Source organism: Tenrec ecaudatus, chromosome 10 (genome assembly GCF_050624435.1).
Source record: "Tenrec ecaudatus isolate mTenEca1 chromosome 10, mTenEca1.hap1, whole genome shotgun sequence".
In the NCBI taxonomy this organism is placed as follows: Eukaryota; Metazoa; Chordata; class Mammalia; order Afrosoricida; family Tenrecidae; genus Tenrec; species Tenrec ecaudatus.
The window spans coordinates 134207176-134223540 of record NC_134539.1 but is presented as its reverse complement, the minus strand read 5'-3'; the positions used below and the strand labels follow the sequence as shown (position 1 = coordinate 134223540).

The 16365-nt window shown below is 47.6% G+C and overlaps 1 protein-coding gene across 1 annotated transcript; it reads right to left on the bottom strand.

Annotated features, from left to right (window-relative positions):
• Positions 1-899: 899 nt before the first annotated feature.
• MRPL45 (mitochondrial ribosomal protein L45) lies at positions 900-14475 on the bottom strand. The gene is made up of 8 exons (XM_075561717.1): positions 14324-14475; positions 13321-13498; positions 12918-13035; positions 9128-9226; positions 3009-3057; positions 1830-1979; positions 1263-1436; positions 900-1078 (listed from the first exon to the last, which is right to left on the bottom strand). The coding sequence occupies exons 1-8, from the start codon at positions 14387-14389 to the stop codon at positions 1016-1018; spliced, it is 897 nt and encodes a 298-aa protein (XP_075417832.1). The 5' UTR covers positions 14390-14475; the 3' UTR covers positions 900-1015.
• Between the last annotated feature and the right edge of the window lie 1890 nt (positions 14476-16365).

The following is a 16365-nucleotide window of genomic DNA, read 5'->3' as shown; positions in this document are numbered from 1 at the left end:
GTTCCGCTGGTCTCTCTCTAACTTCAGCTCCTTTGGACTCTCCTTTCCACAAGGTCAAGACTGCTTCGTTCTCACCCTAAACGACCAAATTCCTTAAAAAAAAAAAACCCAAAAAGCTAAGTTCTGAACATCAAACTGTGATGAAAGCAACAGCACTCTCAGTCAGCCAAGGCTGGCACCCAGTGACCAGCCTGCTCACAGCGCCAGCCATCGGGGCCCCGCATCCTCCTCCTCGTCCAGCTTCAGCGAAGGATCCTAGGGGGACTGGGCGGCTCCCCATAGCAAAAGTGCCTGCGCTGCTGCGCCACTCGTGTGCCCAGTGCAGGTCAGACAGCAGGTCCAGGTGTCAGCCACCTGGGAACCGAGCCCCCAGGCTTCCTGGCATCAGGTCAGGACGCAGATGACAGTGGAGGGTACAACCCAAAGGCTAGAGGGGGACGTATGAGAACAGATTTCCCAGGGTGCTAGCAGTGTGCGCTCACAGCCATGCTGTCTTCCACGCCTGCCGTCTGGTCTGTGGGTGGTCGACCTCCAGCCTGAGTCAGGGCGAATGCACAGAACCCACCACAGCGCTGCCAACACCCTGGCTACTGTATCCCAACCATGACCCCTGCCCCGGGAATACAGAACAAGCACCTCCCACTTCATTCCGGACAGTCACGGATGTCCGCTCAGGTTCATGTGTTCCCCAGAACAAGCCATTTGTGTCTGGACTTGGCAGTCAGGCACACAAAGAGACGACGACAATGTGAGCTGGAGGTCCGTGGCTGCGCAGACCAGGCCATGTGGGCCCAGCCATCAGCCATGCCTGTAGAGGGTGACATGGTTAAAAAAAACATCCAAGTTGCCCCCAATAAAACAATTTTAAAAAAAACAAACAAACCCCAAGCCAGACAGGGTAGAATAAAGGTAGTTCATTCTATTGCATGACGAAGGCTGATGACATCACAGCCCCGACTACACAGCCTCCAAGCCTCCTGCGCCCCCATGCTGCATCCCAGAATCCTTGTTGCCATCAGGCTGGCTGAGGTTCATGGACCTCCACTTGTGGCTCTTCCTGTGCAGGGATCATCACCGTCTGAAAGAGCAGGACGCGAATGAACAACTATCCTTCCCCAGCCCTGGCTCACCTGGAAGGGTGGCTCTGCCCCCCACCCTCCCCTTTCCTGGTGCTGCAACACTTCCCGTCTCCACCAGGTGGAGCCCAACAGGAGTGCATCAGGATGCCCCAAGCCCTGCCTCAACCAGGCAGGCTGCCTTACCTTAAGGATGGGCTGCTTAGGAGGTGCCCAGGGGGGAACAATCTTGCCATGCATTCTCCAGCTCCCGTAGGGGTTCATCAGGTGCTTCTCAAACACAACATACTCGAGGACGTCCTTGGGCACGTCTTCCTGTCCATACATCAGCCGCCCAAACCTGTCATAGATGGCCAGACTCTGCGAGGAGGAAAGCAGACCCAGCCTGAGTTCTCCGAGCTGGCTTGCCGGCTGGCTTGTTCCCCAGACAATTAAGACACAAGCATAACAAAACTTCTTAGCGGGTGAGAACAAATGGTCTCAGAATTCTGAATGGAGACTAACTTGATCAGCTATTGAATGATCTTTTTCCTTTATAAAATTTTTTTCTTTTTCCTTTAAAAAAAATGGGATGGAGGAATTGCAGAGAGTCGGGCCCAGGGAGGTGCCTCAGTAGAGCTAACATCGAGTGGTGGGAAGGGGGCAGTGGCAGCAGGGTGAGCCATGGCCTGTCAGAGCCACAGTCCTGTGAAGTGGGACCCACAAGTCCAGAGGCAATGCCTGCCCTGAGAGAGAGGATGAGCATGCCCCTACCTGCCGGGTGTGCATGCGCACAGTGATCTGGCCGTACATATTCGCTTGGTTCACCATGCTTGAACAGCGCACCTGAACCACCCGGGGCGGGTTCAAAGACTCCACGAAGCTCCAGCGCACAGTCTTGTATTTGAGGTCAGAGACCATGTCCTAAGGGTACCGGAGAACAAGTTTAGGAAGCTGGCCCTATCACATGTGCTCGAGCTTCCTGCAAGACCAGACCCAACCCGCACCATTTCCCCCAAATGCCTCTGAGTGCCTCTTTTCTAGCGCACCCTCCAAGGTTTGCGTTAAACGGCTGCTCGAGTTCTGCTGGAACATACCTCCTGGCAACTCTCTTTGCAGCTAAGTCACAACTCGAAGCTCCTTCTCCAAATAAAACGAGACTCTAAACAGCCAGTCCACCCAGTCCACCACTAAGCGCTGGAATACTGCTATGGGACACGTACTTCTCTGGACTGCACATCTGCTCGTTACATTCCTCACCTTTCAGTCGTGAAGGGTGGGAGCCTAACAGGCAAATGAAGGCCAACTGCTAAGACCAGGTGAGCTGGACTTGTCCCTGGGCGAGCAGGCTGAAATGATGGTCTCACACCGCCATCTAAAGCACTGTGTCCTCCTCCTTAGCTGCCTCTCCGGAGTACCTGGCACCACAGTCAGCATGGACTGTGTGCCGCAGGGGTTCGTGTGAAGTACTAGTTACTACACTGAAGGCCCGTGTGGGTCAGGCCTCAAAAACAACCGCAGACTCACTGCTACTGAGTCAATGCCGACTCACGGCGACCCTGTGGGACAGAACAGAACTGCCCCCTTTGAGTTTGTGAGCCTCTTTACTGGAGTAGAAAGTCCTATCTTTCTCTCGCAGAGCACCTGGTGGTTTCGAACTTCGGGCCTTATGGATCGCAACCCAATTCCTAACCACTGTGCCTCCAGGACTCCGTGGGTCAGTCTGAACGCAGCCTATGTGGGGTTTCAGTCCTGCAAGAAAGGCGGACTTCCTTTTCCCCTGTGGGCCAGGCCTCCTACCAGAGTGTGTGCCAAGTTACATTAAATCATCGAACCTAAACTTAGGCCTGAAGCTTTCTGTATTCTTCAAAACGGATCCTTCCTAAGAAAACCAAAGGCACTAGAATCTGCCCACTCAGGCACCCCCCAGTTCCACGAGAGATGAGAACCTACCGGAAAACAGTGTTCAGTGACCAAGGTATGCAGCCGATCATGGTCCGAACTGGAAAAGAGGGTGAGAGACAGCTCACTGACTGCTGCGCTTTTAGGATACCGCGTAGGGAAGTTGAAAATGGCCCCACGAGCTGATAACAACTCAATTCTGTTTTAAAAACGTTCTCAGCACGCCTACTATAAAAGCCAAATGATGTGCTCTGTGCTGGCGAGAGAGCAATGAACAGTAACATGACTCATCAGGAAACCGAGAGGTCTAGTGGCAGAGTACAGTTATTCTCGATCCCAGGAACAGAAAGCAATTTCTCTGTCATTATCATAGATCCCTAAGGGGGAAGAGAGCTTCTCATTGACACACAAGATTGGCTTTCGCGCTACACCGACAGAGGCACCGAGGTCCAGTACAAATAACCACAAATAACCAGGGAGGCCTCATTTGATCTCCTCGACCTGGGGCACACCATCAGCACCAACTAGCTTGGCGCTGGCTCACCCTATCTTAGCAAGATGATCTCACACTGATACCTTTGAAGCCACCAAAAACATAGCCAGCCATCTCTTCTGGTCATTTCTTTCTTCCCCCACAACTTTGTTTCTACCGGAGGGACCTAGTCACACTGCCTTTACGCAGATACAGATACAAAGCAAACCGCAAACCCCAGCTCCTAAAGAGACACGATTTTAGGAAGGCTCTTAAACTAAGTGACCACAGACTAGATTCTTGAAGATACACACAGGATTCCACCACCACCGCCCGCCCCCCACTCCCCATTGATTTAGTATTTCCTGGAGAGTGTAGCTCTTTGTCCCTTTTGACAAAAAAAATCTCACCTCTAATTCCAGAGTGGATAAGATAGGAGTTACAGCCTGCCCACCTGCTTCTTTCATCTCCATCTCTAATAGTAAAGATTCCAAGTCACTTCATGCACTGTCACTCTGGACTAGAACAGACGGCTGTAGTGACCGCCACCATGATCATGGCTGGCCCCTCTGAAGGGGCCCTTGCCTCCTCACCATCTAGGCTTGGAAATCTTCCGCAAAAGATAAATTCCCCTTTCTCTGAGTTCACTAACTGTGTTTCAGTCGAACTTATCCTGAGCTGAAGTGAAATGTCGTGTCAGATACAACCACACATAGTCTCTAAGCCACTCTCACCTCATTCCCAAGAACGCAAGGTCTATCCCCAAATACCGCGGAAGAAAGAGGAAGCTAAAAGGCCACCCGAAAGCATGCAAAGTGATGGCATGCAGCTGAGGGACATTTAAGAGATGCAGCAACAGGGCCCCATGAAGCTAGAGCATGTCTCTTCCTGGATCCCTGAAGCACAGGTGCAACTGAGATCCCGCAGGGACCTCTGACCTGCAACGGGCTGCAACTGCAGGAAAAGGAGACTGAAGAATGGCCTACACCAGGGTGGGCAGGGAGTGAGCACCGGAACTGAGATGATTACACAACTCGTTTGAAAGGCAATTTAGAGCTGATACCAAGGGCTCAACAGAAATGTTTAAAAACAATGATGGCCACATATGTATAAATATGCTTGATACATGGATTACAGATTGTTAGGAGGAGCTGTGAGAGCCCCCAATAAAATCTTCTTTTTGGGGGGTGGGCGGCTCACACAACACTTATCACAATCCACACATACATCAAGCACATTTGTACACTTGTTACCCCCATCATTCTCAAAACATTTCTCTCCACGTAAGCCCCTGGCATCAACTCATTTTCCCCGCTCCCTCCCTCCTCCCCCCTCCCTCATAAACCCTTGATAATTAATAATTATTTTGGTCTATCTTACACTGTCCGACATCTCCCTTCACCCACTTTTCTGTTGTCCTTCGCCCAGGTAGGTTATATGTAGATCCTTATAATCGGTTCCCCCTTTCCAACCCACCCTCCCAGTATCACCACTGTCACCACTGGCCCTGAAGAGATCATTGCCCCTGGATTCCCTGTGTTTCTAGTTCCTATCTGTACCAGTGTACATTTCTGGTCTAGCCAGATTTGTAAGGTAGAATTGGGATCATATTAGTGGGGGAGGAAGCATTTAGGAACTAGAGGAACGTTGTATGTTTCATTGCTGCTACATCGTACCGACTGGCACGTCTCCTCACAGAGACCCTTCTGTAAGGGGATGTCCAGTTGCTTACAGATGGGCTTTGGGTCTCCACTCCACACTCCCGCTCATTCACAATGATATGATTTTTTGTTCTTTGATGTCTGATAACTGATCCCTTCAGCACTTTGTGATCACACAGGCTGGTGTGCTTCTTCCATGTGGGCTTTGTTGCTTCTGAGCTAGATGGCCGCTTGTTTACCTTCAAGTCTTTAAGACCCCAGATGCTATATCTTTTGATAGCTGGGCACTATCAGCTTTCTTCACATTTGCTTATGCACCCGCTTTGTTTTCAGCGATCGTGTCAGGAAGGTGAGCATCATAGAATGCCAATTTAATAGAAGAAAGTATTCTTGCATTGAGGGAGTACTTGAGGGGAGGCCCAATTTTCATCTGCTACTTTAATACTATACCTATAAATATATGCACATAAGTCTATTTCCCCATCCTCATATATAAATATACTTACATATGTACTTGCCTTTATTTAGACCTCTATAAATGCCTTTTGCCTCCTGGCTCTTTCCTCTATTTCCTTTGACTTTCCTCTTGTCCCACTATCATGCTCAGTCTTCATTTGGGTTTCAGCAATTTATCTTGGTTACATTACCCTTGATCACATCCTACCAGGCCTCCTACACCCTCCTCACCACCGATTTGGATCACTTGTTGTTCCCTTGTCCCTGGGTTTGTTAACACCACTTCCTTTCCCCCCAACTTCCCCTCTCCCATGTCCCCCAGAACTGTTGGTCCAGCTGTATTCTCCTCCAGATTGTTCATCTAGCCTCTTATTTAAAACAGACCTGTGGAGATAATAACATGCACAAAAACAAGACAGAGCAAAACCAAGCAACAAAAGAAAACAAAACAATAAAAATCCAATGACAAAACACAACACAACAAGACAGAAAAGCTTGTAGTTAGTTCACTGACTGTTTGTTGGTTTTTAGGAATGTTTTTCAGTCGCGTCTGATGGGGTGCTAAAAAAATCTTATAATAAAAATAATAATAACAATAAAGGTGATTTCATCATGGGGCAGAAAATGTTCTGAAACTGATAAGACTGTACACGTCTACCGAATTGTGTGATGTGTGGGTTAAATGCCCATAAAACTGTTAAAAAAAACAAAAAGCTACCCGTAAGGCTCAATTTTCAGCAAATGAAAACTCAGCCGTGTAAGAGACAAAAGCCCAGAGTGGCAGGAATGTACTACGGAAACAGCACCGGGCAGAAGCTGGAGGAGGCTGTGCCATCGCGGGGCCGCCTATGAACTGTGATCTGTCAGTCAAATCACAGCACAAAGTTAACAAGGAAAACAAAGGAAGAGCACTTTACACTTTCATGACAGTGTAACTTATAAATTATCCAGGGTTCACGGGGGGGGGGGGGGGGGGGGGAGAAGAAATGACGCCAAGGGCTCAAGCAGAAAAGAAATGTTTTGAGAATGGTGAGGGCAACAAAAGTACAAATGTGCTCGACACATGAACGGATGTCAGGACTGTGATAAGCGCAGAATGAGTCCCCAATAAAAATGATTTAAAAAACGAACCTTTCATGACAGCCACTGAAAGCAGTGCTCATTAGTCTAGACCAAAAAATAGGCAAACAGCTACCTGGCCAACCGGCCAGAAGAGATCCCTCTCTGTGCCCATTCCAAAGGAAGGTGATCCTGAATGCAGGAATTATTGAAAAATTACTCTTCCTAACATAGGTCAATACGATTTTGTTGATTTTGTTGGAATGTTACAGCAAGACATTGACAGGGAACTGCCAGAAATTCCAGCCAGGCTTAAAGAGGGGGAGGGACCAGGGGTATCCTAGCTGATCATCGAAGCATCAAGAACCATTTTGGGTAATATTCCAAAGAAGGGAAATTCCAGCACATCCATGTACTCGTGTAGCACCCACACACAGACCAAGAAGCAGTTGACAGGTTTGCTCCCAGAGTCACAGCCTCAGAAGATGCTCTACGTCAAAAAGAACTCAGCGCTCTCTTCATGCGCCGTGCCCTTGATGTCTTCCCACAGCTCACCCAACTCATCTGTCTTCGGTCACTACTGTTCAACACGTCACATCAATCGTCTCTAAGTCCAGGTGGGGCAAACTTAAGGTCCTACTTTGTGTCTCGTGGACTTGTTTGAACTTTTTTCAGCTTCAACCGGAACTTACATGTGAATCATTGAGAGTCCTGGCCTGGTGTCAGCGACTGGTGCTGAGCTTCCCCCAGACGTAGTCCATGTGATTGCTGTGTCTTCCTCTGACAGCGTCTAAGTGTGCAGCCGTGCCTTATGTCGTTGACAGGGGCATCTACAATGTTGGGCTTGCAAACCTCTGTCGTGCACTCGCAAGCTTCCTTCCTGCTGTTTTCCAGCTGGGGGTCCTTCGTGGTTTCCAATGTCTGCATTCCAAGTGCCGGCCAGTCTCAGTGCATCTGGACGGCATGTGTGAATCCACTTCAGACTAAGGAAGTTGGTAGGATTTCATCACCACTGGACTTTGTTGTGTCCATTTGGACAATAGCTGTAACTGGAATTCCTTGTAAAAGCTTAGTTATTAGCCTGTCACCAACAGCAGGTGTTCTTCATGATAGATCTTGAATTACCCTTTGATGACGAGAGGGATTTCATTTCTCTTGAATTTTCAAACCATTTTTACTGACATATCATTCAGAGGCATCACCAACTCTTCAATCTTCCTTGCTCGTTGTCTACTTTCTGAAGGGCCAGGCTCACCTCAAAATGACATTGCTACTTTAAACACTTGGGAGAAAGGGCTCTTGTACAGATTTGCCCCCATGCTATCCATCATTTGAATTTAGGACAGGTGCTGCTCTGAGTATTGAAATCAAATGATGTACTGCACTAGGCAAATCTGCTGCACAAGCATTACAGAGCCAAGATGTCACTCTGCGGACTACGGTATACTGTTCCACACCACTGTACTTTCAGTTGCCTCACATGTGATCTTTGCAACATGTCCTGATAAACTACACCGAGCATGTCTCGCCGGCATCACAATTTAACTTCCTTAATAAGCCTTTAGTCATGAATTTTGTCTGTGAGTTTTGAGTAGCTGTTGCAATGGACATTAGATAACACAACAACTGCAAGAACAGACACAGAATGTATTGTTTCCAAACAAGTAGAGGGGATCAAAGGGAAGAAGGCAATTACATCAATCCCACCAATTAAAGAAGTACAGACAGAACACATAAAACAATGTGAGAAAAAAAAATCAATCAAAAAACCCAAACACACAAACTGCAACGACAATAAACAAACATATACAAAGGACATACACAGTGATATCAGTCTCACAGGAAGCGAGACACAGGAACGATGCCATGTGTTGTTCAGAAGCATCCGTACAACAGAAGCATACGCGTCTGCCTGAGGACGACACCAAAGGCAGCAGGTATCTCTTGGAAGGGAAATGGGGCTTTAGCTCTCCCCGTAATGTTTCATTTCTCCCCCCAGTTCCAAATTAAGGTTTTTAAGCAAATATGGAAAAATGTCAACATGTTAACAGAGATGTTCTATTTTCTATCATGTGTGAATCATTTCATAACTAGCTACATTTTAAAAAATAAAAAGAAATCGTGGACGGAGTCTAACTTTGGGTCCTACCAGAAGCCTAAGCAGAGTTCAAAGAACGTCAACACTTGTCTAAGGACTGAAGACCATTCTTGGGAAATTCCTCATCTCTGTAGCACTTCTGATTTTAATTCCCTCGCTTGAATCAGGGTAAAGCTAAGACTTTTTTTTTTTAAAAAGATGCTTCTTCAAAATAACCAACTGAAGGGAGATGTGTGAGGAGGGCTTCAAAAAGTTCATGGGAAAAGTCGAATTAACAACTTCCAGAAGCTAGAAGGGAAGGGAAGCAGAGCTTCCTCACTGAAGACTGCCCACCTAGGAAGTTCTCTTACTATACACACAAACAAGCAAGCAAACAAATCCTGTTGCTGAGAGCAGAATGGGCACACGTCAGGAGTCCACGTACTTGTTTAGGCAAAGATGAGCTTCAGTGAAGATGTCCTGAGCCTTTTCAGGGAAGTCCTTTATTATAAAGTTCCCATCATGTGCTCTAATTTTCCGGAGTCTGCAAAATGAAGCATGAGAGTGTAAGGCTTCATAGAGTCTCCCAAGAACCAAAGTCCCTCCATGCTTGCTCCTGAGCCCGCCCTATAAAAGCTCTGCCCCAAGGCTGAGTCTGTAAAAAGTTCTGCACAAATGGCAGAGAATGTGCCTTTGTCAGAAACCAGCGAACCACGGAGGAGTCCGTGAGCCACAAGCGATGGCGACCAAAAATGCCTAGCTGGAGCTCACATGATGCTGATCAATCAAGATCGCAGCCTGCAGTTCCCACCCCAGAGGGGCCAAGCCCATTCCTCAATTCTGCACAGTACATAGGGGGACTAGTACCTGAGCTCTGGGCTGATGCACGGTATAGTATCAGCCCATCTACACCCAGAAGAGAAAGAAACCTTGCTGTTTGTGACCCACCCGGCCTCATGACTGAACTGAGTCTCTTCTCTCGACCTTACAGAGATGACATGGATTTGGAGGGCATTATCTGAGTGGAAATAGTCAACCACCAAAGGCAACTATTTATGAGACCACCAGGTGTGTGTTTGTTTTTGTTAAGGTAAAGGTTTGCACACCAGAAGAAACAGACTTTGGCGGTCCCCTGGGTAGGAGGGGAGGGAGGGGAAATAGCAGGCTATCCAGTAGACAGGCGTTGAAGGAAAGACAGTAAGAGGAAGAGGGGAATGGGAGGTGGGAAGGAGTGGGCAGGACAGGCTATGGAGAGGGTTGCTAAGTTGTTAAAGTTGTTGCTACAAAAATGACCCAATATGTAAACGCCTACTTGGTTCACAATAAAAAGTCTTTTAAAACATCAAGGAGATTTTCCAGCTTAAAATCAAAAACAAACTCAGTGCCATTGAGTTAATTCTGACTCACAGCAGCCCTACAGGGCTCTGAGATTATAACCGGAGAAGAGAGTCCTGTCTTTCTCCCTCAGAGCTGCTGGGGGTTCCAAACGGCTGACTTCTCGGACCGCAGCCCACTGCGTCAGCACCACACTGCTGCAATTAGCTGCTGTCGGGCTGGTTGTGGCTCAGGCAACCCTATGCACAGAACGAAACACTCCCGGCCTGTGCCATGCTCACAACTGCTGCCGTTTGTGAGCCCACTGTGACAGCCCTGGGCCAGTGCACTGGGCGGGGAAGGCCTTCCTCCTCTTTGCTGACCCTTTTTCCTAACTCTACTCACATCAACTTCTGCTCATTCCTGCCCAATTGTTCAATAATTTCCGAAGTCTGTCAAGTCCTACAAATCCAGCCTTCTATCTTAAGTCAACCATTTTAAAGAACAAAGCCCCTCATGTGAAACTTCAGAAGTGAAAAATGAAAGAAAACATCTTACAAGGATTAAGAAGGAAAACGCTCGCTTCAAACAAAGGAATAACCATCAGAACGACTGTGGGCTTCCAGATAGCAAAATCAGACAGTAGAAAGACAATGAAGTAGGACAGACAGGCTTTTAGTTGAGGGGAAATAATCTCTAAATCAGAATTCTCTGTCTGGGAAAAGTCAGTCAAATGGGATTCATTTTCAGACTTTGACTGTCTCATCTACCACAGCCAACCTTGTCTCCTAGCTACCCCAATCCCTTCTCCCTCCTGCAGCCAGAAAAAGGTTTTCAAAGATCAAATCTTACCAATTCCTTCATTTAAACGGTTTTCCACTGCCGTCTAAATAGAGCTCACATCACTAGTACGGCCCTGCCTATTTGCCAGATCACTTGGACTGCACTCTCCTATCTACTTCTCCAGCCCCACACTGGCTTTTTGCTTTTCTTTTGCACTTTGAGTTTACTTTTATTTTAATACTGGCTTTTCTGATCCTTGAATTTGCCAAGCACTTTGGCAAGCGTCAGAGCCTGCGCCCCCCCCCCTCTCTCAGACTTTTTGCTCCTACCTACTCCACCCAGTTAATGCCAAATAATCCTTTCGGTCCCAGCTTTTCTTGCCACTTTCCCAGGGAAGCCTTTCCTGACCTCCAGGCCGAGCTATGCTTCCCTGCCTCACACGCTCATCGCACTCCTACCTTACACTGTGCGCCATCAGCATTTAATGCCTGTTTGCCGCACCCAAGCGTTAACGCCACGATAAAACCACTGTGGGACAGAGCTATTAGTAGTCAGTATAAAACAGAGACCACCCTCAACCAAGTAAAAGAAGGCTCGACAAGAGACATGATGATTGAACTAAGTCTCAAAGAGTACACTGGAATTACCTGGGAAAGAAGAGAGAGGAGGGCATTTACAAGCAAAGGAAAGGATGTACGTGGCACAGTATAGTCAAGAAATTGTGATTAGCTTAGAAGGGTTGAAGTTGGGGGAGGAAGGGGTAAGAAATGGGGAGCTGAGATCAGGGGCTCAAGTGGGAAGAAAATGCTTTGAAAACAATGATGGTGCGCAAATGAGCTTGATGCACTGGACGCCTGTATGGATTGTGATGAGAGATGTAAGAGCCCCTAATAAAATGATTTTTAAAATGAAAAATAATAACTAAAAAATAAATAAAGGCTGAAGTTTATGGTGAGAAAAAGAACACCAAGGGGTGGAAGATGGTGGAGGGAAAGGCAAGGGCCAGATTGAGAAGCCCGGAATGCCACCAAAGAAACAGAGTTTATCAAAGACATGTGGGCACATGTGGTCCAAAGAACTAATGGGTCATGCAAACATCAATCTCCACTACCCAGACCAAAAGAACCAGAGGCTGCCCAGCTCTGAACAGAACTGAACCAGATGGTCCCAGATAGAGTGGGAGAAAACGCTAAACAAAAAAACCCCAAATCCTCAAAGACACCACATTGCCTAGTTCATAGAGATTGCTAAAATCCCCACCACGAAGACTATAGTGCTTAGTCACCCCCTTCAGATCTGAACTGAACTCACCCAGTGTTAGAATAATCTGTCATTTAAAAACACAAGGGCAGCACTGCCCCAAGGTCAACGTCCTGAAGGATAGAAGAGGAGGAATGGAAACAGGGAGCAGAGGGAAAAAACGGGATGAGTGATTAAGGGGAAGGCAGTGGATAAGTTGAAACAACATGTATATGAACTATTAAATGGAAAATCGATAATCTACTGTGTAAACCTTCACCTAATTCACAATAGAAAATAAAAACAAGAAAACGGGGAGCCAAAGAGTTTTAGGCAGAGAAGGCAAAATGATGAGATCTGTATTTAGAGAAAAATTCAGGACCCATGAAGAACTAACATAGGCTCAGTAGTCTGACTTGTGCACATAAGCCTCTATACAACCCTGACGAGCCTGTTTCAGACATACTCAGAGCCAGAGGGAAGAATACTAAGCATCTTTGTCCTTTCAACTAAATAACAAAAGGAGGTTCAAGTGTATACCCTTTAAAGCCTAGTTACCACGCTACAACAGACTTGTCTGGACCTCTTTTGGCTTTTCCTAGTCTCTGAAGGTCACTCTCCACGCTACTTCTCCAGGATGTTTTCTTTCGTTATTTAAAACATCACGCTGTATGACCAGAAAAGGGTCCTATGAGTTCCCAATTACCGATGAAGACAGAGAAGCAAAGTGTCAGGACACCCACATTGTTCTGCATGAAACAGACTGTTATAAAGAAAGAAAATACTGCCAAATTATCCAGAGGCTGATGCCAACCCAAGCAACTTAAGAACTCTGAGAGGAAGGAGCAATGAGAAATTTTTATTTTAACATCCACTCCCAACTGTGTCCGGATACCTACGACAACTGTGATGCCACATTCTTCTTCAACTGTTCAGTTTTCTGTTTCAGTCCTTCCTTTGAAAATGATGACATGCGTAAATCACCCTCAGGCGGAACATAGGCATCAAAAATACCACCTGAAACAGGAAAAGGGAAAAGCAAAGAGGAATGTGAGCAAAGGCTGAGAAAAAGTCACGTTGGAGCCACAGAAAATTGGGAAGGATCCTGGCTGTAAAGGGAACGAAGGAAACACGCTTGCATGCAATGGGAAACATGCTACAAAGAAAAAGAGGCGATCAAAGGTGAGGTTGAACTGAAGTCTCGGAGAATTACATGCTGTGAAGCGCAGTCTAAATCGTTCCACTTCCCAGCAGATCTCTGACAGAGGGGATTTAATCAGGGCTCCAGAACTACCCGCTCACCTGTACAGGCCACGGTTATGGGTCGCTCCAAACGTTCCGGAGGAATGACCAATCCTGCTTTCCGGGCATGTTCCAAAAACTCTTTTTGTGATTTGTACTTAGGTTTATAAATGGGAGGCGTAAAACGCTTTTTCGTTCTCACTGGAACTACAGTTACAGGCTGAACCCCCAGGGCTGACTGGAAGACAAGAGTATAGTTAAAATAGTCCGGGGGGAGGAGGAAGGGGTCTATCTTAGGCAAACTCTAAGCTGAAGCCCTTTAGGAAGGGTACATTCACATTACGACATAGGAACAATTGATAAAAACCTCTATTTCGGGGGAAACGCACCACTGGAAGGATGGAAACATTACGAGCAGCCAACTGGCCAGTGAGCAACCTTCTTAGCTAACGTAACCCCACACTTACCAAGTCTTCTATACAGGTCTCTATATAGTCTCTCTATGCTAACCCCTATGGATGCAAAGCTGATGAAAGCAAGGTTTCTGCTTTCAAAGCGTGTTTAGTACAGTAGAGAAAAAAAAACATCAACGAAATACTGAAACGGGAGCAGCAGGAAGGTCCTCCGGCTTTTCTTCCTCCCAGAGCCTCATACTACCTTGCGATTCTCTGTGGGGCCTCGCTGTCAGCTGGAGTCCCTCATCGTTCTAGCTCCCACATAGCCAATCCACTCTTCAAAGGCGGGAGACTGCTCCTCCCTGATGACCCTGAGGTCTGCTCAGCCGGGGACAGCGACAAATCCAGCCCTGCTGCCTCACGACCACTCAAATGTCATCCACACGCACGAAGACTCACAGGGAGCCTCCGCCAACCCGAAACCAAATAACGGGAGACACTGCCTCCCCCCCCCACTCAGGGCCCGCTAGGGACCCCGTCTTCTCCACACACGCCCGCCGGTCTGACCCATAGCCTCCCGCCTCGCGAGGACAACGGCGAACCGTCAGTCGCCTCTACGTGGCCTCCCCTACAGCCCGCGGGCTCCTCCCCCCCAAACCCCGACCCACCGGCCGCGACCAGCAGCCCAGGGCCCTGGACAAGCAGGACAAGCCCCGCGGCACGGGGACCACCATTTTGCTCGCGCAAAGGCCGCCGGGATGGGGCTGGGCGTGCAGCGCCGGCGACCGGGGGGCGGAGCTAGCGCAGGAGTGGAATTTTCCAGGGCGCGCGCCCGCCGCTCGACTGTGCGCGACGCGGACGCGGACGCGCACGTGCGCGTGGAAGGAGGCGGGGGCTGGCCTACGCGTGCGTCGTGAGACGGCGTTGGGGGAGGGTGGAAGGCACGGCGGTCACGCGCCAGGAACTTTGCCCCAAAGAGCTGGAGCGTGAACTGCGCCTGCGCGGGTGGGTCTCGGCGTAGTGGTTCCGGCGTTCCTTCGGGATAAAATGAAGAGAAGTCAGAGCGCGCTGAGACAGGTGCTTCTGCGCCTGGAGTAAGTTAGAAGTAGTAGTGCCATCCCACAAGGGGCCAGAATGCGTGGTCGGGGTCCCTATCAGACTTCCATAGAAAGGCCCTTAGTGGCGCTGTAGCTTAAGCTTTGGACAGCTAACCGCAGGGTCAGTGGTTCAAAGCCACCAGTGGCTCCCTGGAAGAAAAACGAGGCTTCCAGTATAGAGATGTACACCCTCAGACACTCCGTAAAGGGTCGCTATGAGTAGGAATCCCCGCGGCCTGCTTAAGAAAATAAGCGGTGATCTGCTCCCAGAAAGGTTGCTAGGCTAGGAAACCCATGGGGAAGTAGCCACCCACCCGTTCCACAGGGCCACCGGGAGTCCGGATTGACTGAACAGCACGCTTTTTAACTGACAAAAAGGAAGGGTTTTCTGACAAAAACATTTCTGGCCTTGACATTAAAAAAAATTAAGAATATATACATATAAATTTACTAGTAATTTAGAGTCCCCGCGGGTGCCAATGGTTAAGTGCTGGTCTACCACCTGAGAAGTTCAGCCCCGTGCGGTCATGCCCCATGAAGTGACAACAGATTCGAATTTTAAAATGTGGGCGGATTGGAAGCAGAGAAGTTACAGGTCGAAGCCCTGCAGAGCAGCGGTCTATCCTGATGGACTGAGTCCAAAACAAAGATGCCCTAGCTGCTTTGACCGTGTGTCACTCCACAGTGCCTGCAATAATCTGAAGTCTTGCATCAGGCTCTGCAAGTCTCTTTCAGATTCTCTCATTCCAGAACTTGCGCCCACAGTGGTTCTGGTTTGCATTCCACATCACTCAAACCTGAAACATCTGGGTCTCTTCTAGTGTCCCTTTGTTGGCTGTGACTGAACCAGTTCACAACCATCCAGAGGTGCCTCAGAAGTAAGACCTGGCAATCTGCTTCTGAAAGGTCATTACCTGGAAATTTTCTACGGAGCCCCTTCTACTCTGCATATAGGAGGTCGCTGCATGTATGTGATCCCCTGGACAGTCATTGACAACAACACCAACAACACCAGTTTAATCACAACCATTGGATGGCAATCGTATATACAGAACATGTTTGCTACATGCCAGGCAGTTTCTTTATATTAACTCAGTTAATCTTTACCTAATCCTTTTATGAACAAAAACAATATTCCCAATATACATATGTGGTTGGACCACACAGAAATTAAGTACAGAATGGATCAACGGTCACACGACTAATAACAAGAAAAAATGCAATCTGAATCTAAATAGTCTCATATCAGAACCCAAGGACTTAGCTACTATGTTTATTTTATTTTTTAAATAAAAAAATTTATTTCATTGGGGGCTTGTACAATTCTTATCACAATCCATACATACATCCATTGTGTCAAGCACATTTGTACATTTGTTGCCATCATCATTCTCGAAACAATTGCCTTCAGCTCCTATGTTTATTGTACTTCCTGATAATCAGCAAATAATTCGTGATGTTGGGATCATCTTGGAAAATATATTACTATAATCCAGTATTGCTGAATACTTTCAAACCTGTCCGTTATTATTTTATTTTAATAATGCTTATTAAGCACTTAGAGTACTTTGCAGTGAATTTAGGAGCTGTACATTCAAAAGCTGGTAAGATGG

Bases quoted from the DNA above. Each gene is read 5' to 3' on its own strand.
- MRPL45 (XM_075561717.1), bottom strand. From the start codon at position 14,389: ATGGTGGTCCCCGTGCCGCGGGGCTTGTCCTGCTTGTCCAGGGCCCTG. The intron at 13,499-14,323 runs GTGGGTCGGGGT...CTTGTCTTCCAG, and splicing joins TGGGCTGCTGGTCGCGGCCG to TCAGCCCTGGGGGTTCAGCC. The intron at 9,227-12,917 runs GTAGGTATCCGG...TTCATTTTGCAG, and splicing joins AATGTGGCATCACAGTTGTC to ACTCCGGAAAATTAGAGCAC.